This window comes from Pelodiscus sinensis, chromosome 1 (genome assembly GCF_049634645.1).
Source record: "Pelodiscus sinensis isolate JC-2024 chromosome 1, ASM4963464v1, whole genome shotgun sequence".
NCBI classification, from domain to species: domain Eukaryota; kingdom Metazoa; phylum Chordata; order Testudines; family Trionychidae; genus Pelodiscus; species Pelodiscus sinensis.
Window position 1 is genome coordinate 4001044 of NC_134711.1, and position 26545 is coordinate 4027588.

General features: G+C 45.1%; 1 protein-coding gene and 1 long non-coding RNA gene across 2 annotated transcripts in view; one reads left to right on the plus strand and one right to left on the minus strand.

The window, feature by feature from the left end:
* Window positions 1–203: 203 nt before the first annotated feature.
* On the minus strand, window positions 204–5063 carry LOC142826480 (uncharacterized). The gene is made up of 3 exons (XR_012900639.1): window positions 4355–5063; window positions 2962–3055; window positions 204–859 (listed from the first exon to the last, which is right to left on the minus strand). It is a non-coding gene; the product is annotated as an uncharacterized LOC142826480 (long non-coding RNA).
* Window positions 5064–6133: 1070 nt separating this feature from the next.
* UBE2H (ubiquitin conjugating enzyme E2 H) overlaps window positions 6134–26545 on the plus strand; it is a 74519-nt gene continuing 54107 nt past the window's right edge. The window contains exon 1 of the mRNA XM_075925365.1: window positions 6134–6424. Within this exon, the coding sequence (XP_075781480.1) occupies window positions 6372–6424 (53 nt within the window). The 5' untranslated portion in view covers window positions 6134–6371. The remainder of the gene's footprint in view (window positions 6425–26545) is intronic.

The window sequence follows — 26545 nt, forward strand, 5'->3', positions numbered from 1 at the left end:
AGGACACCCCCCTGGCTAATAGCCTTTTATGGACCTAACCTCCATGAATTTATCCAGCTTCTCTTTAAACTCTGTTATAGTCCTAGCCTGCACAGCCTCCTCTGGCAAGGAGTTCCACAGGTTGACTACACGCTGTGTGAAGAAGAACTTCCTTTTATTAGTTTTAAACCTGCTACCCATTAATTTTATTTGGTGTCCTCTAGTTCTTCTATTATAGGAACTAATAAATAACTTTTCTTTATCAGCCCTCTCCACACTTCTAGCTTAGTCTCTACTGAGACCCTGTTGGGGACAGAGGGGACATCCTGGCAGGAACCAGGGAGTTCTCCCAGCATGCTGCAGTTTGTAGCTCACCACTTGTCGTTCCCAGGGCTGCTGTTGAAGCCCACTGGACGTTGGGCTACACAGATAATAACCTACTGCTGTGACACCTGGCATTTCCCACAGGCAGGCCTGCTCCCTGTGACCTCAAGGGCACACCAGGACCATTCAGAGAAAGGCAGCAGAATCGACTCATGGAGGGGAGGGAGAGCTGTAGAGCCACAAAAGCAGCTAAAAATATAATCAAGTCTCTGCCGGGAGGTCATGAGAGTCTATCAATACCAAGAAGATAACAATATCAATAACGAGAGGAGGGAATAAGTCCCAGCCTCAGAGGATGACAAACAAAGGAGAGGAAAGATTAGCCAAGACACCAGAAGGCAGATCTCTGTGGGAGGAAGTGTTCTCTAATGGTTAGTGCAGATGACTCTGTCCCCAAGATTCTTGGGTTCTCTTCCTGGCTGACTCACTGATGACTTGGGCCAAGTTACTTCACATCCCTGGGCCTAAATTGTACCATCCGTAATCTTCACTGCACCTGGGATGGGAATAGAGAGGGTGAATTCAAGTTTGTAAAGCAACCTCATCAAATCTTCTTTCTGTTCTGAGAATGATCATGAAAAGAAAAAAATTGTGTCATATTCTGCTTGCTTGTTGGGTATACATAATGATCAGATTGCCCCCAAAATGGGGCTTTCCAGAGCTGCTGTTGTGCCTTTTCCAAGCAGCACTAGTAACACTTTATTGATAGTATTATTTTGTTATATACAGAAATCTATATTAAGGTTGCACAGTTAAACACATGCAAGTTAGGAAATGCCAAGTTAAGGTGGCCCACATAACCTTAACTCTGCCTCTTGTGTATCTCCAATACATGACAGTGACCACAAATTGGACCGGATCATCATTCCACCTGCTTTGTCCTTCTCCTATGGCCAAAAGCTACCAGAAAACGTGGGGAGCTGTTCAGGTTAGGTTTCCCCCCTACCTCCAGGTAACATAGAGACATTGTATCCAGCTCTAGATCCCCACCTTCCTGCTCCCAGCTCAGGAAATGGGGAACGGCCAGGATCAAGATTTTCTCTGGCATAATTGCATCAATGAGCTATGACTAGTGAGAATTTTCCCAGCATAGACACCGCCCTCTAACTGCTTTTTCCTTGTGCAAACGTGGATGAGAGGGTGAATGCCAAGGGGCACTCAGAGGAGGAGAAAAACATCCTAAACCAAAGCTATTCCTGGCGCTGCTGGCTGCTGTCACCTTTTCCCAGTGTAGGGGAATTTTTCTGAGATGTCTTGGATTTGACTTCTAGCAAGCTGCGGGTGTTCTGCAAACTCCGCACAACAGAGCCAAGCACTGTGGAGTAGTCAATCAGGGTGCATCTACAGTGCACCCATAGGCCGAAATAAGATATGTAATCTGAGCAATGCAAATTACATATTTTATTTTGATCTAATTTCAAAATAGCTTATTTTGAAATTTGGTGCTTGCTGTCTCCACAGCACCCTCATGGAACGAGGGCTACAGGGACATCGGACTAGAGAGCCTGTTATTTCAAAATCAATTTTGAAATAACGGGCTGGTTCAAAAGATGTGGAACAGCTATTTCGGGATCCCTCTGGCATCCCAAAGTAGCACCGTAGTCTAGACGTGTCCTAAGTGTTTCGTGGGGACCACTTTACAGCCGCAACATCGCAAGATATTTTAACAAATCTGTGGTCACGGTGTGCACCTTCACACTTGTCACCTAGCTGCACACCAGACCTTCCGTCCGTGTCCACACTTAAAAAGCGACAGCTGCTCTCCTGTAGCACTTCAGTGTAATCACTTACAACAGCAATGGAGGGGTCACCCGTCACTATAGTTAATCCAAGTTTAATGGAAAGTTTGATCAGAGGTTAGGTCCTTTTAACTATGTCCTTTCAGGTGTGGATTTTTCACCTCTCCGAGAGAGGCGGTTCTGTACATGTAAGTTCAGTGTAGACCAGCCCTCAAAGCTCACAGGGACGGCTGGAACAAGAGCTCAGACCCACTTGCTTTAAGCGCACCAACCCCCACAACCTGAGCTAAGGAGAGTCTCAATTAGCGATCTAGTGCCACCGAATGCGCAGTACTGACTCCATCCGAACTTGGAGGTGTGCTCATGAACTTGGCAGCGTAATTTGATTGTCTTCACACAATATTTTACGTTTCCATAGGAACTTTTTCCCCAGCAGTCTCAACATACTTTACAAACATTCATTAACTTCAGCGCACAGTTCCCGGCTCCAGAAGGCAGGTAAGTATTAGTTACTATATTTTCCAGGTGAGTAAACTGAGGCACGGGTAAACAATCAGACCAAAGTCCATTACCGAGGTAAGGGTAGAAACTCAGAGTTCCAACGCTCATACCTTAAACTACACAGCTTTCTTTCCAGTTTGGGATATTAGCTAGAATGTGATTAATTTTGCAGTAGGGTCAATTGGCAAAGTTCATTTATCGGTAACATGTGACTCCCCTCTGTGTCCTTGATCCTTTTCTGCTAACAGCCTGTATATAAAGGGTTGGACAGGCCCAAGAATACATTTCCCAGATCGCAACACTCTAAGGTCATACAAGGTCGAACAGCTGTTTGCTCCCATACACTGCTCAGTTGTACCTGATTCTGAGAGATATCGCTCATTCCAGCCTCCCGCTCGATCGGCGTCTCTAGCCTGGGGACCCTGCATTACTCCTCTGTAAATTATTGACAGCTGGAAAAGCAGAAACCAGAAACTGAGCTGGTGGAAAATGTGATAAACCTCCATTTGTTGCACGTTAACAAATGCTGAAAGCCAGCTATTGGAGCTGCTTGGCTCCCGGTGCCCTGTGCTGAGCCTCTGATATTCACAGGCCAACTCCTGGCTTTGCTCCACTTGGCAGGAAGGGACATGTTAACCCTATGTGGCCAGGGGACACTGCCACGAGACACTGCACCTTATTTATACTGGAAATTGCCTAGCTGCTAAGAGGGCTGGGTCCTCCTGAAGGAGCTCCTATTCCCAAACAGCCTTGGGGGTCACCCGTCTGCCCATGCTGAATCCATCCTCCCTCTCTGTGCAGGTGTAACCCGCACACATTGGCTGTGTCTAGACTGGCAAGTTTTTCCGCAAAATCAGATGATTTTGCGGAAAAACTTGCCAGCTGTCTACTATTCGGGCAAAAGTCTTTTTCCAAAAGACTTTTGCGCAAAAGGGCCTGTGTAGACAGCATAGTACTGTTTTCCGCAAAAAAGCCCCAATGGCGAAAATGGCGATCGGGGCTTTTTTGCGGAAAACCGCGTCTAGATTGGCCACCGACGCTTTTCTGCAAAAAGTGCTTTTGCGGAAAAGCATCCTGCCAATCTAGACGCGATTTTTCCAAAAATGCTTTTAACGGAAAACTTTTCCGTTAAAAGCATTTCCGGAAAATCATGCCAGTGTAGACGTAGCCCTAGTGTGGTTCACGCAGGTTCAACCAGATACAAGGCTGACCAGGTTGACCACCCTGCCCTGTCTTCAAGTCCCTCCAGTGGCTCAGCCTTGCCTTCATTTCTGTTTCCCCAGTCATAGCTTTGCAGAGCCCAGCTGCCACTTAAATCTCATCTTGCCCCTTTGCTTTGCCAGGGATGCTCCCTTCCTTTTCTTCTCCCCTTCTGCTTTCTCCTGTGCCTACGGTTGCCAGGTGTCTGGTTTTAGCCTGGACTGTCCGTTATTCGGATCCAGCGTCTGGTACAAAAACAGAAAATACTGGACATGTGAAATGCCCAGCATTTCCTCCTGTTTCCCTCAGACGGACAATTTTCCCCTGCCGCATCTGGTGGGGATGGTGGGGAGTGAGGAACTGAGAGAACAGCAGGGCCATTTAAAGGTACAGCTGTGGGTTTTTTTTTTTTTTTTTTTTTTTTTGCTCAACAACGTTGGTTTCGCCCTTTTTCTTTTCTCAACAGGATTTTTCCCCGGTGTTTTTTTGTTTTTGTTTTTTTGGGGGGAGGGTGTTCGGTATTTTTTTGTTAAACCATCTGGCAACCCTACCTGTGTCAGCTCCTGTCTATGAAGTGATCTTGCTTTGGTCAGTGCCTAGGTTCCCAGCTGCCTCCACTAAATCCATATCTTCCATAAGGCCCAGCAGCACTGACCAAAATCAGCATAACGCCAGCACCACAAATATCCGTGCACAAAAATAGCAAGCCAAGTCATCCCTTCACTCAAAGCATCTGTCTTTTGGTTGTTTTTCTGATTGTAAACTCCGCTTGGGCAGGGACTCTGTCTTTGACTCAGACATACAGTTGTTTCATTATGATGATGTGGCACTGAAAAAAAAATCATGTCAGGACCCTCACAAAACACCACAATCCACACTGCAAATGTAAATGATAAAGATCCACAGCAAATCATTGCCTGCAGGGCAGAAATGAATTTGAAACATGAGAATATCAATTAAAGGTCTAGAGAAGTTTTCTCTAACCCATCTTTTTCATAATATGGCTAGTATAAGGATACATTGCAAAGAACTCAGAAAACATTTTTGTAAGGTCCTGAAACAAATTAAACTGAAAACCAAGTGACGAGACTCTCCCCCATGTCAAGATGTGCACAGACGCATTCCTGAATTTCTTGTGAGGTGTGAATACAATGAGTATTGACTTCCCAGTAATACCCAGCTTGCAACAAGATGTTGCTGTATTTATTATGCCTCACAAAAACTGTGTGAAGAAGGTGTGTGTAAAAACTGATTTTTACAGAAAACTTAAGATGCATTAAACGTTTACAAAAGTAGAGAGAGGGTTTTAACAAAAAACCCCAAACTGTGCAGCATCCTGTTGAGAGACAAAACAAATATGGGAGTAAAGAGAGTTTGGCAGAAGTGAAGTTTACAAACATGGGAATGTCTCTGCTGTAGCCTCGTTTTACAGATGGGGCACAAAGTGGCTAAGTGACTTGCCAAAGGGCAGAGTGGGTATAGATGTTGGGAATCTTAACCCCACCCTTCGAATGGATTCAGGGGCCCTAGCTCCTTCTCTAATCAACCCACACCACTATCAGCTAAGCAGAACATAGGCATGGGTGAAAGCCGTAAGTGCATTTAGATGAAGTCTGGGCCAGCAGACCATCCTTGTGCAGACAGAAGGTGGATGAGGTAACGTCTTTTAGGGGCTCAGCTTGTCAGCTGGTGTAAGAGACAAATGTCTGAGCTGCTCCTCTTTAGGTGTCAAATTTACATACAGCTGGCAACATGCCAGGGGAAACCAGCTCTCTCCCTACATTTTTAGGTCAAGGGGCGTTGGCATCCACAAATGCAGAAGATCCCTTGGCCCTATTAAGGAGACCATGAGGGGCGAGGCCTCCACCCGGCAGCCTGCCTCCACCAGCTAGACCCAGGGTGTGCGCCCAGTTCTGAAGCAGTAGCCACTGCTATAGCGAACTAGCCCCGTGATTCCGAAAAAACCGGTCGGACTCATGGAACGTGGCTTCGGAAAGAGGAAAGACCTTCGGAACTTTGTGATTATTCGTATTATTATAATTATTCTATGAAAAAAAATTGGGTTTTTTATTTAAAAAATGTTTTTTGTTTTTTTTTGAGTTTTCATTGTTCAAGCCAACTAGCCAGTTAGCCACGTGGGGCGAGTGGCCAGCGCGTGGGGCACTCGACCCTACTCCAGGGCTTGCTGGGAAGGAGCGGCGGCGGCCTACAACTCCCGTCAGCCAGCGCGGGGCGGGGCGGGGCGGCGTGAGCGACGCGCCGGCGTCACGCGCCGCGGCGCCAATCGGGGCGGGCCCGGGCAGTGAGGTCACTGTGGGTGACGTCAGGGGCCCAGAGAGAGGCTCTCCGGCAGCGGCGACGGGAGCGGGGCGCGGGGCTGAGGGGAGCGCGAGCCGGAGCGGGGGGAGGCAGGAGCGGCCAGGCCCCGCAGGGCGCAGCGGCGGCAGCAGGAGGGGGCTCGCCCGCGGCTCGGCGCCCGGCGCCCCCCCCCCCGGGGAGTCCCCCCCCAGCCCGGAGCAGCCCGGGCTCTGACAGCCCGAGAGGAGGAGCCGGGCAGCCGGGGGCACCATGTCCTCCCCCAGCCCGGGCAAGAGGCGGATGGACACCGACGTGGTCAAGCTGTATCCTTCCTGCGCGGGGAGACCCGCCCCCCCGTGTAGGGGGCGAGGGGAGACCCCCCCACACCTTCTGTGGGGGGAGACCCCCCCTCCTGCCCTGTGTGTGTCTGAGACCCTTCCCCCCTCCTTCCAGTGGGGGGGGGGGGAGAGACCCCTCCCCCCTCCTTCCAGTGGGGGGGGGGGGAGAGACCCCTCCCCCCTCCTTCCAGTGGGGGGGGGGGGAGAGACCCCTCCCCCCTCCTTCCAGTGGGGGGGGGGGAGAGACCCCTCCCCCCTCCTTCCAGTGGGGGGGGGGAGAGACCCTTCCCCCCTCCTTCCAGTGGGGGGGGGGTGGGAGAGACCCTTCCCCCCTCCTTCCAGTGGGGGGGGGGTGGGAGAGACCCTTCCCCCCTCCTTCCAGTGGGGGGGGGGTGGGAGAAGAGAGACCCTCCCCTGTCCTCCTGTGTGAAGTATGGGGTGAGAGGGAGACAAGAGAGAGACCCTCTATCCTCCCGTGTGGGGTGGGAAGGAGGAGAGAGAGAGGACCCCCCCCATCCTGGGGCGGGAAGAAGAGAGAGGTTCTCCATCCTCTTGTGTGTGGGGGAGGGGGAGAGGGAGACCTTCTAATGGGGGGGGGGGAGAAAAGCTTTCCCCATTTGACAGTGTGGGGAGGGGAGAGATCCCTCATCCCCTGGGTGGGGGAGAGAAGCCCCTGTGAGGAAAATATCCTGGGGAAAAGGCCCTCAGCCCAGAGGAGAGTGACATCCCTAATCCTCCAGTGATGTACAGCTGTCAGGGCCTGTCCTGCTGATATCTTGTGGAGAAGGAGAGCGTGAACCCCCATGAAACCAGCTACCAGGAGGAAGAGGGTGAGCCTCCCCTAGATCAGCCCCTCTGGGGGAGCCCCCTGCAGCCACCTACTCAACATCAACTCTTCCCAGTCTGCTGAATAGAGGCCTCCTGAAAAAGCAGACTGTCTTCCCTCCCTACCCCCAGTCCTGGGGATTTCAGTGCTCTCAAATACCGAATCTATCTCCCAGCCTCAGCTTACACCCCAGACTAAGGACTGGTGCCCCTTTAAACTATAGAGAGCCTGGGGTATAAGAGGCTACCCCACCCACCGCCTATCCTGGTGGGAGATTAGTACCTTTAAAGTGGGAGCATGGGGCAGAATCCTTTGGTTCAACCTAAGGCAACTCCTTTTCCTTCCCCTGCTATTGTGACTCTTCCTCCTCCTCCCCCCCACCCCTATCGCAGGTTAAGGGAAAGAAACCCCCTCCTCCCATAGATATGACAGCTGGTAGTCAGTCTTCGAAGGGAATTTTTAAGGAATATTCTCCCCCCCTTCCAGATGGCACCCCCACTCCTGACTCCCCTCTTTCCCCCAGCCCTCTTCCCTGGAATGTAGTTCAGCAGCTTGGAGTGGTTAGAAGGGGGTCTCAGAGAATGGAGAGGTCTTGTCTAATAGCCACAGCCCAGAGAAAGCCTTTTGTGATGTTTATTATTATTTACTCCATGGTTTCAGCCTGCCATTCCCAAAGCTTCTGGTGCCAGCTTAGGGACTTGTGTTTTCTTTTCTTTTTTTGGGGGGGGTGGGGGGGAGTCTGGTTTGCAACAAACCAAAAATAAGGTGCTATGGAGTGGGGGAAAAAGGGGTTCCAGAGCAATTGAAAAGTCTCTCTCTCCCTTCCCTTCCCGCTAGAGGTTTTGTTTATGTAACACTCCTGTTTAGGGTAGGCTTTTTTCTTTCCTAATGGATCTATTTTTATTTTTCTCAGTATTTTTATTCTCACCCCTCATAGGATGGTGTAGCCCTCACTTTCGCTGTCTGGAGTGTGGGTGGCTATTGAAAAAACATTGGGAATTCGATTATAGAATTGTTTTATTAATAGTTTTGTTTACGTGGTGGTGGTGGTGGGGAGAATTGACTTAACTGACTACAATGCTTTCAGATATATTTACTCCCCCAGGAGAATTTGGGGGTGAAAGATCTGGTTTTTTTGGTTGTGGTAGGAAGGTTGGGGGTTATAAACAGATCTGATTTAGTTTCTAGAGGCAGAGATAAACAAACTTATTTGGATTTTGTGTCTTAAAAGAAGGGGTGAAATCAACAGTGCTAATGTCTGCGGTATGAGAACAGTTTACCCTAGGAAACTGTGTTAATGTTTTTGTATGTTTTTATACAAAGTTGCTCTTTATTTTTAAGGTTGTTTATAGCAAATAGGAAATGACTGCCGATCATGGTACTATCTGAGCTATTTTTATTCCGGAGTTTAGAATTACAACATGTCATACCCTCCCAAATGCAAATTTCAGTTGATGGTTAATTTCACCAGGAGGAGGTTTGAAAACTCCAGCTGTTTAGTGGAAATAATCTTCATTGTGTGTAATTTTTTAAAGAGGACTGTGCTGGAGTGGAGATGAGGCCCATTATGACCTGATGCATTTTCTACCCCACTTCTCTTTTCCTGCTTGGTAGCTGACATCTAGACTGACTACAGCATTTTAGGAGACAAAGAGCAGGTTTTTTGGTATATTTATTGCTTGGTGGTACACGAAAAGAAGCAAATAGGTTGATATTCCTTCCAATCCCAGTTAATTTCTCATCTCCTGGTCTATTTTCCCTGACAAAAGAATCTAGAGGTGCTTTAAAACTGTAGCTCTTATTATTGTTACCCCAGTGCTCTTGGTATTTGACACAGAGGGATAGGTCAGTTTGTGTCTTGTGGACCGTAAAGTTAGGAAGTTGTGTCGAATGGCTATTTCTACCTTCCTCCGGCTTTTTGTTTGTCTGGCCTTCCTTCATATCTCTAGGATGAATTCAGAGTGTAGGCCCAAACTGCTGAGCCACTTCATTTGTCTGTGCTGTCCTATTTGTAAACCAGCCTGCACGTTTTCTGAAATAAGTGGGGGGGGGGGGGGGGAGAGGAGGAGGGGAAGGATTGAAGCTGGTTATGATTGTTATGAGAGAATATATGATTGTTAAATGAGAGACCTGGACTGAAGGAATGTACTTAAATGTTGCTTTTCCTGATGGCTTGAAATTTTTTTTGTTTTGTTTGCTGCCATTTTCATTACAATCTCCCATTTCAGCCTCTCTCTAATGTCTCTAGTATATAATCATGGCACAGATTTACAGCCTGCCAAGAGCTACCTTGTCTGGGTGGGGGGAGGGACTAGAGAGCAAGTTACAAGTCTGCTGCCTTTTACTGCTCTGACAGGTTTAGGAGAGGAGTGGAGTCTTTATTATTCCTATATTTAGTCCCCAACATGTCCACGTCCTTTTGTAGGTGTTTCTTTGTGACTAGGGAAAGGGAGAGGTTGGTTGGTCGGTCTCTCTCTCTCTCTCTCTCTCTCTCTCTCAATTGCAAGGGAGTGTGGGGTTTTTAACTAATGTTTAATAATCAGCTGGATGGTTATGTTCTGACACTCTGAATCATTCATTGTTTCGCTTCTGATCCCTTCTCGAACTGCTGGGAATAGCCTAGAAACGGGTTTGCATTGCATTTCTACTCTGTTGTTTTGATTGTCTCCTTCCCCTCACCTCTCTTGAATTTCCTCCCTGCCTAAATACCAGGCCCGGTAGAGTTGTTTGAATACATGCAGTACCGTGAACAAAATAAGCTTCCTGTGCCCCCACTTGTGGAATGGCTTTCAAGGAATTTTTATACTCAGAGTATGGGAAATTACTCAGATTACTTGAGATCTGGTACTGGTAACTTTATTTAAAAAAAAAAAAAAAGTGTGAACATCTTAGGGTTGTGCATAAGTTTTCCCTTCCCTTCCAACCTATACTTTCCCAGGTAGTCGTGGGAGCTCATGCAGTTCACTGTGTCCTCAAGGCTTGTGGGACTTATTCATTCCCCTGTTGCATGGCAGTTGCAATCCCCTCTTACCCTAGATGAGGCAGAGCCCCCTGTGAAATGACGAGCTGCTTGTTTTGGAAAAGTGTTTGCAGGCAAAAGGCCTCAGGCAGATCTTGCAACTCAGCGGATTGGTTGCTCTGTTACTACCCGGAAACCGAGGTCTGGGCGGAGCCATACAAACAGCTGATGGAGTGTGTGACAAGTGTGTTTATATACAGGAGAGCGGGGGCTGGGGAAAGAGAAGGAGGCCTAGTAGAAGCCTTTGAAAACAAGCACAGGGCAATCTTTGGAGGAATAGAATTTTTTTGGGTGTGTGAAATTTCTTATACAGGCAAATAAGTGCAACCGGTACTGGGTATCCCTGAAATGTTAATCTGTGTGATTCTTGGAGCCCTTCAACTACATCTCTTGGAAGTGTTTCTGGTAGGATTACAATAGTTCTGATGTTGGATGTTTGTTCTACACCAGAATAGCAGTGTACATATGAATGCACTTTATTTACAAACTCGCCTTGAACTCAGTTTTTCAGAATTTTACTTTATTTCCCTTTTATGTACAGAATCTTGTGACACTGTCTAAACTTTTAAGTATTGGAGCTGAAGTTAGAAAGGAATGTGTCTCTCACACTGCATAAAAGGAATTATAAATACAGCCAAATTTAGCTTGTTGAATCTCCATTTTTTGGATTCATGGAGACAAATTGCTGCAGCAGCAGCAGCAAAATATTTAAAGTTCTGAAACTTTATGATCAACAGATCATATTACAATAGTTAACGGGGTGACTGACTTAAAATGAGAATTTTGGAATAACTTTAAAACTATCTGAAGCTAAAAATGAAGAATAAATCCTAAGACATTTCTTCTTTTACCTGTGTATTGATGGATGATTTGTAATTGCAAAAAACAGTAGTATTGGCTTGTATCAGTTGTTAGATTAGCTGAGTCAGAAGATAGAAAACAGCTTATATTCAGGGTAAATATAATTTTTTAAGCTAAAACTTTTACAACATAGAATGTAAATCCTGAAAATGTCATGGGAAAATTTTTATACATTTTGGTCTCCATTATAATTGACTCTGAAGGGACGGGAGAAGTCATGATACTTTTTCAAACAGATGAAGACTTGTGGGATTCCTCCCCCCTCCCCCCTTAGCTTATGCTGTGGTAGCAAACAAGAAATTTCAACTTATCTCAGTTGAACAGTGACCAATATGCCTCATCCTGTTCTCCTACCTGCCATTTTAAGAACTTAACCCCTTGTATCATTTTGCTAAAACAACAAAGCAGCTTTCAGTAAAAATTCTCACTGCCTCAGCAGCAACCTTCAAGAGGTTGTTGTTCATTTCAGAGCTGAGTTTCACTATTAACTGGTGACTTTACCTCTGTCCCCCTTTTCTGCTCCCCCCTCCCACACTCTCTATAAGTTCCATTGTTGCCTTGTCCGTCTGATTGCAAGACTGGCTTGCAACACAAACCTGAAAGGGTGCTGCACCTGCTTAATACAATTAAGTTTTGTGTCAATAACCATTGTACAATATGAATTGGATTAAAACATTAGATTGTAAAGCTAGAGCAGGCATTTTAATCTGACCCTATTTAAAACAAAGACTTTGTGTATTTTTTTGGCATTCAAGTTGTGCTAACTACTTGTGGGTATCATACTACTTGGTTTCAGAGCAATGATTTTAGTCAACTGTATGGCACTGCAGTCTTTTTGGGGATTACGGTTATGGTTCTCGGAAGCAATTTTTGGTAAAAACTAAACTGGAATTAGGTTGCTGCAGATTGAGGACAGTATACTTTATTAACACTTAGTGAACAAATCTTGTAGGCTGTTAATTTATAGCACCGGTGGGGAACCTTTTTTGGGTGAGGGCTGCTGACCCACAGAAAAATCAGTTGGGGGCTGCACACAAGTGAGAAGCAAAAAAACCAAAACAAAACCCACCACCACCTTTCTGATGTGGCCCCTCGCTGAGAAGGAGAAAGACATTCCCCTCGCACACCACAGCCTTGAGGGGCCCAGGCTAGTAGATGTTGTGTGCTCCAGCCATGTGGGGAGGCAGCAGGAAAGCTGAAGCACCAGTGCGGGCTCCCCAATGTGGGAGGTAGAGGAGCCCTGACGCTCAGGCACTGGATGTGGCTGCCGGCCCTTAGGTTCCCCACCTCCATTTTATAGTAAGAGTAAAAATATGCATGCTTTTTTAGAAAAGCTAAGTAGCTTGATTTGTAAAATCATGTCTTTACTCTTATTTTTTCTATTGCCATGTGTAGAAAGGCATACTTTTAACACCAGTTATAAAGCTTTTATATAATGTGATGGAATTCTCCTGTAAATTAGTAAAGATTCAAAGTCAGTTGTGGATGACTTTGTAGAATACTCACGATAATTCTTAAAAGGGAAGCTCTTGCTATGCTGAGAACCCCAAAATGTGTTAAACACCATTTCTTGGCTGAAAGCAAATAACCCTCTACAACTATCTTGGCTGTGAATCATTCACCCGTTGATAACACTTCAGTGTGTAGAAGTAGACAAAAGATGCCCCCTGTTGAGTCTTTGCCTCTTTTTCTCTGGGTTCTTTGGATTACAGGCAGTCCCCGACTGGCGCGGATCCGACTTATGTTGGATCCGCACTTACGAACGGGGCTTTTCTTGCCCCGGAGCTCACGGGCGGCGGATCGCCACCCGTGTCCTCCGGGGCGAGAAAAAGCAAAGCCGCTGGACCCCCCCCCCCCCCCAGCAGACCAGGGACACCCGAGCAAAGCTGCCCAGGCGGCGGAAGTCCCGCTGCCTGGGCGGCTTTGCTCCTGTCCCCTTGGTCTGCTGGGGGGGGGTCCAGCAAAGCCGCTGGACCCCCCCAGCAGACCAGGGACACCTGAGCAAAGCTGCCGCCTAGGCGGCTTTGCTCCCGGGCAAACGAGCAAAGCCGCCCAGGCGGCGGCTTTGCTCTGGTGTCCCTGGTCTGCTGGGGGGGGTCCAGTGGCTTTGTTGGACCCCCCCAGCAGACCAGGGGGACAGGAGCAAAGGAGTGGAGCACGCCCGCAGCGGGCGTGCTCTAAGGCTTTGCTCCCTGTCTCCCTGCAGACCAGGGAGACGGAGAGCAAAGCTGCTGAGCACGCCCGCAGGGGGACAGCCCAAGCGCGCCTGGGCTGTCCCGCTGCGGGCGTGCTCCGCGCCTTTGCTCCTGTCCCCCTGGTCTGCTGGAGGGCGGGGGGGGATGCAGCTAGTGCCCTCCCCCCTCCCCCCAGCAGACCAGGCTTTTCTTGCCTATCCCTGCGATAGAGCAGCTGGGGGCTGCCGGGTTGGTCCCGCAGCGCCGCTCCGGACCAACCCGGCAGCACCCCAGCTGCTCTGCCCCAGGCGTCCTGATTCAGCCGCTGCTGGTCAGTTTCAGCAGCGGCTGAATCAGGACGCCTGGGGCAGAGCAGCTGGGGTGCTGCTGGGTTGCTCCAGTAGAGCTGAGGAGCCGCGCTACTGGAGCAACCCAGCAGCACCCCAGCTGCTCTGCCCCAGGCGTCCCCAAGTCAGCCACTGCTGAAACTGACCAGCGGCTGACTACAGGAAGCCCCAGGCAGAGTTGCTCTGCCCCGGGCTTCCTGGAATCAGCTGTTGATCAGTTTCAGCAGCAGCTGACTTGGGGACACCTGGGTTTCTTAAGTTGAATCTGTATGTAAGTCAGAACTGGCATCCAGATTCAGCCGCGGTTGAAACTGATCAGTTTCAGCAGCGGCTGACGCCAGTTCCGACTTACATACAGATTCAATTTAAGAACAAACCTACAGTCCCTATCTTGTACGTAACCCGGGGACTGCCTGTATGTTTCCATTTGTCTGAGACCTTAAATATGCCCTAAGTAAAAAGAATAACTGCAAAACACAGTCTGTTGTTATTGCGACAGTAACATAAAAAAATAGCCATGCTCTCTGAAAGGCATACTTATAAAAACTGATGTCTTGAATCTTCTGTGTTCTGCACTGTTGCCATTGAGGTGGCCAGCAGAATGGTCTTGGAGTGGTGTAGTTAAGGTGTAGAGTCTTCTTGGTTCATTACCTTGCCAAACAAAGCCTATGTTTACACTACCACAAAGTCGACCTAAGAGATGTGAATAATGTAGCTGGAGTTGTCATAGCTTAGGTCGAGGTACTGTGGCAGGTGTGTGTGTCACTTACCTTACTATTGTCTTGGTGGGGTGGAATTCAGGAATCGACCGCAGAGCAATCTGTGGTCGTTTTGGTGGGTCTTCGCTAGGCCTGCTAAATTGATCCACTGTCAGTCAATCTCAGAGCCTCAATCTTTGTTGTAGTGTAGACTTAGCCTTAAAGTCTAAATTGGTTAATAGTAACCTGGGTTGGTTTGTGATTAACACAATACTGTGGCCTTGTGATTTGCTTCCATTCTATAGAGGGCAGTGCTATGTATCCAAGTCATTTCATTAAAGTGGATGTAGATCAGCATACAAGTTGAGCTTTGTAAAACCTGTAGGATAACATCATCAAGCATTGCAACTTATGGTTTTTTAAGCAGTTTAAAGCAGCAGGAGTGGGCAACAGCAGACAATTAAGAGGTGAGCAGCACAGCAGGAAGGGAATGCATCAGCACTGCAGTGGCATGGAATGATCACTCACTGTTGCCACATAACTTGTCGTTCTTAACACTTGTTGCTGTTTTGTGCACTTTTAAAGCCATGACATTAACCACCATAACCAGGCTATGTAAACAACGGGTTATTTTTAAAAGTAGAAAAGTGCCTGTAATTAAAGAGACAGGGGACAGCATGGAACTTTCTATTGGCCAGACAGCTATCCTGAATTATGCCAATATAACCAATGTTAAGGTTAAAAAACAACGAATAGTTCTGTAGCACCTTAGAGGCTAACACAAAATGTGGATGGTATCATGAGCCTTTATGGGCACAGCCCATTTCTTCAGATGAATGGACTTAAGGGGTTCAGGGTACAAATAAATAGCAGAGAAAGAGAGGGGGTGGGGAGAGAAAGAGAAGGAAAAAAATTAAGACTATAAGAAAGGCTATACTGTGTCAGACCAAAGGTCCATTTAGACCACTATCCTGTCTACCGACAGTGGCCAATGCTAGATGCCCCAGAGAGAGTGAACACAACAGGTAATCATCACGTGATCCCTCTCCTGTCATCCATATCCAGAGAAACAGAGGCTAGGGACACATCCTGGCTAATAGTTATTGACGGACCTAACCTCCATGAATCTATTTAGCTCTTTTTTTGAACCCTGTTAAAGTCCTAGTCTTCACAACATCCTCTGGCAAGGAGTTCCACAGGTTGACTGTGTGCTGCATGAAGAAAAACTACCTTTTGTTTATTTTAAACCTGCTGCTCATTAATTTCTTTTGGTGACCCCTAGTTTTTATATTGTGGGAATAAAAAATTCTTCTTTATTCACTTTTTCCACATCAGTCATGATTTTATAGACCTTTATCATAACCCCCCCTTAGTCTCTTCTTTTCTAAGCTGAAAAGTCCAAGTTTTTTTAATCTCTCTTCATATGGGATCCATTCCAAACCCCTAATAATTTTTGTTGCCCTTTTCTGAATCTCTTCTAATGCCAGTATGTCTTTTTTTAAATGAGGTGACCACATCTGTACACAGTACTCAAATGTGGGCGTACCATGGTTTTATATTGAGGCAATAAGATCTCTGTCTTATTCTCTATCCCTTTTTAAATGAATCATAGTATTCTGTTTGCTCTTTTGACTGCCGCTGCACACTGAGTGTGTTTTCAGTTGTCAATTAGAGTGTCCATGCTAAATGAGGGTGGGCTCTAAATTCGCAGTGCTTATTGTTAAGGTGTAAGTCTGGTGATGGTAAAAGACATTTCTGAGTACTCAGTAGTCATTTTTTTCCTTTCCTGGACTCCTGCCCATGCTTCTGGCAAGAAAGATGAAAGCAACTGCTGAATAACACACTTTTTGAATGTCAAATGAGGCTATATATGTAGGTGCATGTGGAGGTATTTGGTAATTCATTATTTGCTTTCTTTTATTGTGTGCTCTACTCCCCTACTTTCATCACATTTTTTCAGTGGCCTCTGTCCAGTCCATATATTTCTGCAATAGCCCACACACGGAGTATTACTATTTACAGGAATCACTGAACCGTAGCGAGCCCCGCTCTCCAGCCACGCTGTCCGGCGACCTGTGCATGCGCAGATCATTCTGTGCATGCGCAGATCGCCCAAACCTGGCTCTTCCGGGTTGCAGTCTACTCGCCACGGGCGAGTAGATGGCATTATTTGTCGAGCCCTGACTATTTACTTCTCCCCACCAAATAGTGCAGGCATGACTAAAGCAGTCATACAGTATTACTGTCTTTAGTTTCTAGTATGTCATGCTGTGTGTCTGCATGCCAGCACCCTGTTGATCCTTGCAGAACACTTTGGACATTTTCGAGTCTTTTTGTTCAATTTCAAGAGATGGCTCTTCCTTAACATCATTTTGGGTGAATATTCCATAGTCTAATTGTAGAGGTTTTCAAACTATGGGTCACGACCCAGGACTGGATCGTGGAATGTCAGGCACTGGGTCTCATTGCTGCAGTGTGATCAGGTGATCAGTGGGGATGTTAAGGCAGGCTACCTGCAGTGTTGTGGCACTGCAGACTGCGCTGTGCCCCAGAAGTGGCTGGCAGCAGGCCTGTCTCTGAGGTGGTGGTGGGGGGTGGGGGAGAAATAGCTCACAGGGCTCCGTGTACTGCCCCAGGGGCTAGCTCTGCACTCCCATTGGCTGGGAATGTGCTGCTGGCTACTTCTGGGGTGCAGCATAGTCTGTGGTGGCAGGAGAGTCAGGGAACCTGCCTTAGTACCCCTGTTGCACCGCTGCCTGGAGCTGCTAAAGGAAAAAAGCCCCGCCTACCTCAGCCCTGACACCTCCCCAAAGTTGGAGCCCCCTCCTATCCCCCAATGCTCTCATCCTCAACTCCACTCTAGAGCCCACTCTTTAGTCAAATTATGTTGGGTCATGGGCATCAACAATTTCCTTCAAGTGGGTCATGAGGAAAAAAAGTTTGAAAACCACTTGTCTAATAGATCTTGCTGTCAGGAAATGTCTCAATTTTTGTCTAAAATGTTCACTTCTTTAATCTATTTGTTGTTCTACCCTCTTACTGCACCCCAAATACCTCTGTTCTTGATACTCACGCATTTAAAATACTACTAGGCTATCATTTTCTCCACCTCCAGATGATTTGTCACTAAGCCAAGCTGTCTGTAGAGATCTTTTCTCCCCTTGTCAGGGCTGTTTCCCACTCGGGTACTCTGAGTGTAGAAGATGGGGGGCCCGTGAGACCTTAAATACCTTGCCTCTCTAGGCCCTGCTTATAAAAGCTCCCCAGAGCCACAGATTTACTGACTTTTGGGGGTAGCTGCCACCACCAAGCAAAACAAATTCCTTTCTTTTTGAACCCAGGAAGAAAGCACTTGGACTTCCCCCAGGGGTACCCAAGCTCCTCAGCCATAAGAGCTTGAAAAAAGAAACCAAAGAAAACAAACTGTCTTGGATAGCTGACCTCTCAAGCTATGCACGCACGCGCGCACACGCACACACCCTCCCTCCCTCCCTCCTGTTTCTTTGCAGGACATAAGAATCAAATCATCTTCTTAAAAAAGGTGATTTTATTAACCAAACAAAAAGATATTCTTGATAAAGCATACTTGGTTGATGTGTTACAGAGCAATTGAGTAAAACAAATTAACACAGAGCGTCTCTGGGTATGCTCGACCAAACAACCAAAACAAAGAAAAAATGCCTTGATCATGACTAAATACACATTTTCCCTTTATTTACCCATGATCCCTTCCAGGTTCAGTCCACTTCCATTCCCCGAATTCCTTGTAGGCATTATAATTCTGATTACAGCATGTTGCTCCCTCCAGTCCTTAACTTAGAAGTCACATAAAGGAAGAGCAGACCAGGTATCTATACACAGTTCAGATTTCAGCACTGTCTCCCATTTGTTCTTCTGGCTTCCTACCAACCTTCTTGCTAGCTACTTGAGTTTAACCCGTTAGTCACCAAGTGCTGGCCAGCTCTCCTATCCATCACCCCCCCCCCCCCCCCACAAATCAATCCATGTAGCATTCTGATCACTTTTATTTATATAGCTAAGTGTTCCATTCTTCAGCTTCTTTCTCCCTCCAATTTACCAATATTTTTCTGGTAATGCGATGTCCGGAACTGAAGACGGGATTGCAAGCAGTTTCTGGAAAGCAATGTCTATGATTGTGTGGCCTTCAAAGCCTCTGTTCCATTCATGTTTGCAGCTGGGACTGACATCAGCTTCAAATATAGTGCGTTCTTAACTGATGCTGCTTTCTTGGCACCATTTCTCATGGTGGTCTTGACATTCTAATGACCTTACATCACTTGCCTTATTCTCTATAGCAATATGAATGCCTGGAATAACAAGTTGACTTGGTTTCCAAAAAGAGGCCAGTTAATCATGCCCTGCTGTCTTTGGTTTGGAATACCATATCTCACCCGTTGCTGAATGGAAGCATTTTAGTCAGCACTATCATTATAATTGCCATGCTGACTGGCAAATCTACTATAACTGTAGATTACAGGGCATGTTTCACACACATGAAAGGTATGTAGTAAAATACAGAAAGTAACATCTGACCTCAATTTCTATTTAATCACTTTGAAGCACTTCTAATGCAGCTGTTTAAATTATATTTTTTATTCTGTAGTGATAGCACATCACTGACATGGAGCCTTCTCTAAAGTGCAGTGGGATCCTTTAGAATAAGAGGATGAGTGTAAAAATAACTTACATTACAGAATTAATACAAAATATTAGTTAATGGTAGGGTTGCCAGGTGTCCAGTTTTCTACCGGACAGTCTGGTATTTGCACCATCTGTCTGGTAGAAAAAATCAGAAAATACTGGACATGGCTCCCAGCCCCTCCCCCCGCCCGGCTTCTATGAGCAACTCGAGGAAGTGCCTGCCAGGGCACAGCCCCTTGGACTACAGCTGCGGCCAGTGGCTGTGTACACACACACACACCCCCGCCAGCTCCCCTTCCCACTCCCCTTTCTCTGGGCTCCCCCTCCTCCTAGCCAGCCCTGCGGGCCCCCCCTGGGCTTTGCTTCCCGTCCCCCCCCTTCCCTCTGGCTAGCCCCACAGCCCCTGGACCACCCTGCCAGCTCTGCTTCCCGCCCCCCCTCCCCTCCGCCCATGATCAAATATGTCCGTTTTTTGGCAGGGTCTACCTGGTAACCCTAGTTATTGGTCATTCTAAAACATTCTGTAATACTTATGAAAATTTGAGTTTGCAAATTTGGGTTCTTCGATGTCAGCAACTAAATCTTTATATCCAGTTTTGGTGAATAGCTTGTTAGTAAACCTAAGTAAAATTCGTTGATAGCAACAGCTTTTCAATAGCTTCCCAGCCCCTGTGAAAGTCTGACGTGAAGCTTGAGTTATTTAAAAGCGATAAATACTTTTTCACACAGCACTCTGTAGAACTTGCTGCCACAAGATACCATTTGGTTAAGAATTTAACAGGATTTAAAATCGTATTAGGCATTTATATGAGTAAATCCAGAGTTGTTATAGAAAGGGTGAAAAAATCCAAAGGGTATGTCTACACACGCATCAGCAAGCTGCTCAGCTTGGGTTGGCAGATTTGGGCTAACAGGACACAGGCTGTGTAGATAACACTTTGAAGTTGCTGTTCAGACTCTGAAGCCTACGGAACAGCAGCAGGTGGGCTTCAGAGACTGAACTCAGTCTGAGCTCAACTTCAAAGCGCTGTCCTCACAGCTGTTTTTAGAGCTCTACCATGTGCCCTGCTAGCTCATGTCTGCCTCCCCCCAGCTGTGGGATATACCTGAAGAGTTCTGGAAGGGAGATAAAACATCCCTTTTCAGACTTTTAACTAATGCAGGGTAGGCGGGAGGGATGTTAGTGTGTAGTTTACATGATTAACCGATAAGCCTGGGTTTGCTGGTTAATCCTAACTATACGCGTGCACACACATCCTTGCTGCTTCTGTGTCAGAGGCAGCAAAGGGTGTGGAGGCGGGAGCCAGTACCATTGGGGACCAGGCTTTTAAGCCGTTCTCTGCACTTGCTGGCTCCCACAGGGCCAACCTCCCCCGCTCCCCCATGCTACTCCCTCTGTACCGGAGGGGGCAGGCAGGAGCCAGTGCCCGCTTGCCCCCTGTGTGTAAACATGTAACTGCTGAAACATTCAGCGATTACATGTTTACAAAAATAAATGTTTGCTAACATCTGTAAGCATCCCGGGGCCGTATTATCCCATACCTACTGCTGAGTTTCTTGCACTTTCCTCTTTCCAAACAGCTGGTACTCATCAGTGTTGGGGTACAGGATATTGCACCCACTGAAACCAGTCTGATCCAGTATGATGGCTTCTGTGTTGATTCTTGGCTGGTCCAGTCCAGAACAGGATAATAGAAGAGAATTCTAGATTTTTTTTTTCTGTATAAAAGAACAACTAACAGTTGCAAGGTATCTGAAATATTTATTCTGGGTGTCCTTGATTTACCTCTTATGCAGTGGATTAATAGAGGCAAAATTGAAATGATTTATAAAATATTAAATCATTTCGGTGTCTTAGCAGACTGTGTTGCTTTGTCTGTCCTCAGTGGCAGAATCACATGTCCTAAAACGGTTAAGGGAAGAGCTTGGAGACATAGAAGAATGTCATCAACAAATCCACTGGGTTGCAGTGGAATAAGGGTGGATAATGAATCTAGATCTGCAATGTATTGTCTGCAAAGACTCGCTGAGTTTTTGAACATTCCTGATTTTAAACAAGGCTGCCCGCAGACCTGAGAAGTTCTATTTTTAAACTATACGGTGACTAAAGACTGAAACTTTGAGGCACTAGTTTAGTTATTCGTCTGAAAACTGCAAGGCTTGCTTCTGCATGGGTTTCAAGGCCCTGTCTGAATCTGCTGAATCTGTTATCTCACTTCTGTTAAAACTATGTTCCTTTCTAATGGGATTTCCTTGCTCAGTGATGCTGAGCAGCAAAAGGCTTGAGTAACTTTGACTTTTACCGTATGAACAAATTACATTGAAATATCTCCTTAAAAATAGGGTTTCTTGTTTAACGTGCTATTTTGTAGTCTAGATTAAAAAATAAAGACCAGCCTTTGGGACTGCATTAATGTTGTCTACTCTCTTAAATAGTTTATAGTCTTTTTTTGCTGTAGAGAGCATGTAACAGTCAGATTGCTAGTATCTTTTATACATTATTCATTAATTACAGCCTTTAGCCTTGGAGCTCATAGCTGTTAGGCCCTGGTTTTGGTGGGGAGCTTGTCAGTTCTTAGCTGCTTGGGTTTCTTGTGACAGGAAGGAGCCAGCAGTTTTAGTGCTAGCAGGCTGCTGCAACTGCAGTGGCTCCTTTGAGCGCCCTCTATGGCCTCCTTCAGTACGGTTGGGGGCAGTTCAAGTTGGTTCAGCTGATAGGAAGTGTGAACATATCCCTCCATTGTTAGGAGACTTGGATACCCTCGTGACAGGCACAATGTAAAAGAATCTAGATGGATAGTAAAAACGCCCCTCAGGGATTTGGAAGATGTGGCATTGTAAGGATAGCTGGGAGGTGAGGGAGGGGAGAGAAGAATGGGACAGAAGGGGCATAAAGGGGAAGAAAAGTACAAGTGAGCATGGAAGTGAATGATGAACTGGGACAAACACAAGGAGATGGGATTCTAGGTTTTCAGAGATAACAAGACGACCTAGGAATAATAGAAAGGGCAGGAAGGGTGTGCGTAAAATTCAGGAGCTGTAGGCAGCAAAAAGCTTTAAGGAAGTAGTCTACAGTGACTCCCTGGAAGAGGGAGCATGGCTGGCAAACCTAGAAAGAGAGGGAAGCTAGATAAGAAGGAATAAATGCAGGGACACCAGTAACCGAAGGACTGTGCAGACCTTAATTGGTTATAAAGTCTCTGGCTGTTGGGAGGAATGGGTGAAGTTGGTAATTTTGAACAGTTAGGGGCACCTACTGAATCTTGAATGATGAGCTTCAATTAACTGTTGCAAGACTAATCTAAAATTCCCCAGAATGTCCTAGGTGCTTCCAGTGTGTTTGGGAAATGTTTCTGGGGTGTTTGTGCAGAATCTCAAGTATTGGCAACTTGTGTTTCTGCATCAGAGGCTGGCAGAGGCCACCCTCCCCCCCCACACACTTTTTATAAATTAAGTGTGGAGATCAGGGTAAAATGAAAGAGGTGAAGTTTGAGACAGGGCAGAGCGGAGAAATAATCTTGCTGACATACCTAGAATCTTTAAAGCTGGTCCTGCCAATGATGTGTGCTGGGTACAGGTTATATGTAGCAGTAATGCACATATTAAGCCTTACAATAACTTGCTGGCTTCCATGCTGCATTACTGCCCTGGAAGAGTGATCTATCCATGTCAATGGTACTTAGGAATAGTTTTGCATGGGCTTTGCTACTACAGGCAGTCCCTGGGTTACATGGATCCGACTTACATCGGATCCCTACTTACAAATGGGGTGAGGCAACCCCGCACTAGCTGCTTCCCCCCAGCAGACCAGGGAGACGTGGAGCAGCTTTTCTCAGCAGACACCTCAGCTTGAGAATAAAGGACTGAGGGAAGTGAGGTATGGGAGAATAAAACTGAGCTCTGGAGAAATGTTTGGCTAGAGTTTCCCCTACAATATGTACCAGTTCCGACTTGCATACAAATTCAACTTAAGAACAAACCTACAGTCCCTATCTTGTACGTAACCCGGGGACTGCCTGTATACATAGTCAATTTGCATAAATAGTTATTTTGTTTGGCTTACAGTAGTTGCACATTTGAAGAGGAAGGACATTGTTACAGATGAACTCTTACTAAAGTCTGAGTGGATATCATCCTTCATAATCTCTTAAATAAAGGAAGAGTAAAAACTTCAAAAATTATTAATCCCTCTACCTTGGAAAATGTCAAATCCAGACTTATGTGACTAAGCATAGAGTTGTATTGACTTAGTTGTCCTGAAGTCTGTTTAAAACATACCTTGCTTTTGTCTTTGGGGCTATAGTTTTCAATATGCCAATGTGTCACTTCTGAAATGGGGGATGCTGTGAAAACAAGGAAACCAGAAATGATGGGGCATTAATACATTTACCATGCCTGCCATCATAGACAACTTAAGTTCTTATTTCAATAACTGTTACGGTAACATAAACCCCACGTGTGACAGAGGTGAAATGAACTTGGATCCAGAATGAAGGATGTTCATTTAGATTTGGTGGACTTGTCAGTTGGAAAGTGAAGATAGTGGAGATCAGAGCTGAGTAACTTAGCACCAACCTCTAAGTATTTTTCCTGGGCTCCTTGAAAGGAAAGGTATTTGAGGAGGGAGGAGAACTAGTTCAATCTCTATTGCAGTAGCAACTATATCATACAAGTGAAGTTGTTCTTTCAGCTTTGCTCAAGATAGGAGAGGTTTCAAAGCAGTGACCAAAATAATATAAGGTAGTGTCTTCTAGAAACCAAACTGGTGGTGGCAGGTGTTTCTCGGTAGAAGTACTGCATTTTTACCAAGAATACTTAATTTAAAACTAAACTCTTGACAGTGGTATCATTCTTGAATTGCTTCATTTACAAAGCAGGCACATGGCTCAAAATAAGAATCAGATGCTTACATTTCTTATTACTAATTTTTTGTTAAACTGAATTGAGTTCAGTTTTAATCACTAAAATGACAGTTTCTATAAAATCTCAGATTTAAGAATAAATGTTATATTGCTCTGTTTTGCTAGCCATTTTGATTTTATTATGGTTGCCACAATATTTAGTGTGTTCTTAAAGCTGCTGCGCTTGGAGTCATGCGAGTATGTGAGAATTTCAGTTTACATTGAAAAACAAGTTTTGAGGGCCTGACTTGTGATTGTCCAGTTCTTGGAGTTCACAATATTGATATCTTCGTACTTAAATCTCCTAGCTATGAGGGTAAACATTTGCTGTGTTTAGTGGGGTAAGCAGCAAGAGATTTCAGAGTAAATATTTAAGCCCTATTATACATAGAGTAAGTGCAATACTATGGACATAAATTGAGAACAGCAGCACCAGTAATGGCTGGAAAAATGTCCACAAACTAGAGTTGTGGTTAATGTGAGGTGTGGAGATGTATTTCTTAAAGTAACCACTTAAACTAGAAGGCCTATTTAATTTTCTCAACCGGGATATTGAGATTTTTTTTTTTACTTTTTTTTTTTTATTGACAAGATGTAAAATTGCAGTGATTGATAGCCTCTGCTATAACAAATGTTAGTGGTCCTCACCTTCAAAAAAGAGGAACTGTATTTCCCCACAAAAAACCTTCAACAAATAAGTGCAGATATCATCTTTTGAGGAAATAAGATACTTTAACTAAATTTAAACATTTCATGTTCAGTCTCATAGATTTTGAGGCCAGAAGAAACAATTAGACATCTACTTTGACCATCTTTCTCATTTAGCTCAGGCTGCTGCTTAGAGTGTAGAAAGTTAAGTTTTTAGGAGACAAATATTGTTGGCCTAAGTCATGTCAAGATTGAAAACAGACTGTTATAAAGCATAACAATAACCCAGTGTTACATAAATGAGTCAATTTTTATTTAACCTCTGGGCTGCTTTCTCAAAGTAGTTTTGTAGAAAACAGATGAAAACTTGGGGCCAAATCCTCAGCTGTTGAAAATCAGCATAGCTCCTTTGGCTTCATTGGAACTGTACTGATTTATACCGTCTGTATACTGTATCGGCCTCTTAAACTGCATTATGTCCGTTCTCTAAATGTCAGTTGTTTTACATTGAAGGGGTGAAAATATATTTATCAGATTACTGTGGTATTTTGGAGGAAATCAGAGTTAAGCAAGACACATTGGATCTTAATAGGGCTGTTGATTAATCAGTTAACTCACATAATTAACTCAAATTAATTGATTTAAAAATTAGTCAACTAATTGCACTGTTAAATAATAGAATATCAAGTGAAATGTATTAAATATTTTTGGATGTTTTCCTTAATTTTCAAATATATTGATTTTTATTACAACTCAGAATACAAAGTGTACCGCATATAGCTCTGCACAGATACAAAATTTGTATCTGTATCCACATCCATATTCCCAAAAAGGAGCAGTGGATTTTCTCATCTACATCTGTGGATATAAAGTGGACATCTGCTGACTTACAGGGCTCTAGTACAATGTTCACTTTGTTACTTTTATTACAAATATTTGCACTGTAAAAATGATAAATGGTATTTGTTAGTTCAAGTCATGAAAGCATAGCTTGCAAATATAGATTTTGTTTTTAGTTGCATAACTACACTCAAAACCAAAACAATGTAAAAGCTTTAGAGCCTACAAGTCCACTCAGTCCTATTTCTTGTTTTGACAATCACAAAGACCAGTTTGCTTACAATTTGCAAGAGACAGTGCTTCCCTGTTTTGTTTATAATGTCACCTGTAAATGAGAACAAAAGTGTTCTCAAGGCACTTTTGCAACCAGTGTTGCAGATATTTAGGATCCAGGTATGATAAACATTCGTATGCCCATTCATGCTGCAGCCACCATTCCTGAGGACATCCTTCTTGCTGGTGGTGCTTGTTGTAAAATGTTAATTAAAAGTCTGACTGCACTCCTTGGGTGAGAGTTTTGTGTCTCCTGTTTTGCTTTACCTGCATTCTGTCATATTTCATGTTATAGCAGTCTTGGATGCTGACCCAGTACTTAATTGGTTTAAAGAGCACTTTGACAACAAGTATGACAAAACACAAAGAAGGTACTGATGTGGGATTTCTAAAAATAGCTATAGCACTCAACATAAAGTTTTAGACTCTGAAGTGGCATCCAGATTTTGAAAGGGATGAGGTGTGGAGCATGCTTTCAGAATTCTTAAAAGAGCAGCCCTCGGAAACTACAGAACCGCCAAAAAGGAAAATTACCTTCTGCTGGTGCCTTCTGACTATGATGATGAAAATAGCCCTGTCATCAGCATGGATGCATATTCTCTGGAATGGTGATTGAAGCATGAAGAGACATATGAATCTTTAGTGCATCTGTCAGGTAAATGTCTTGCGATGCTGGTTACAGTGTAGTGCCTTTTCTCACTTTCAGAGGATATTGTAAGCAACAAGAAGGCAGCCTTACTTCCTGCAAATTGTAACCAAACTTGCTTCTCTGAGCAAATGGCAGAACAAGAAGTAGGACTTGAGTGGCTGTTAAGCTCTTTAAGTTTTACACTATCTTATTTTTAATGCAATTATTT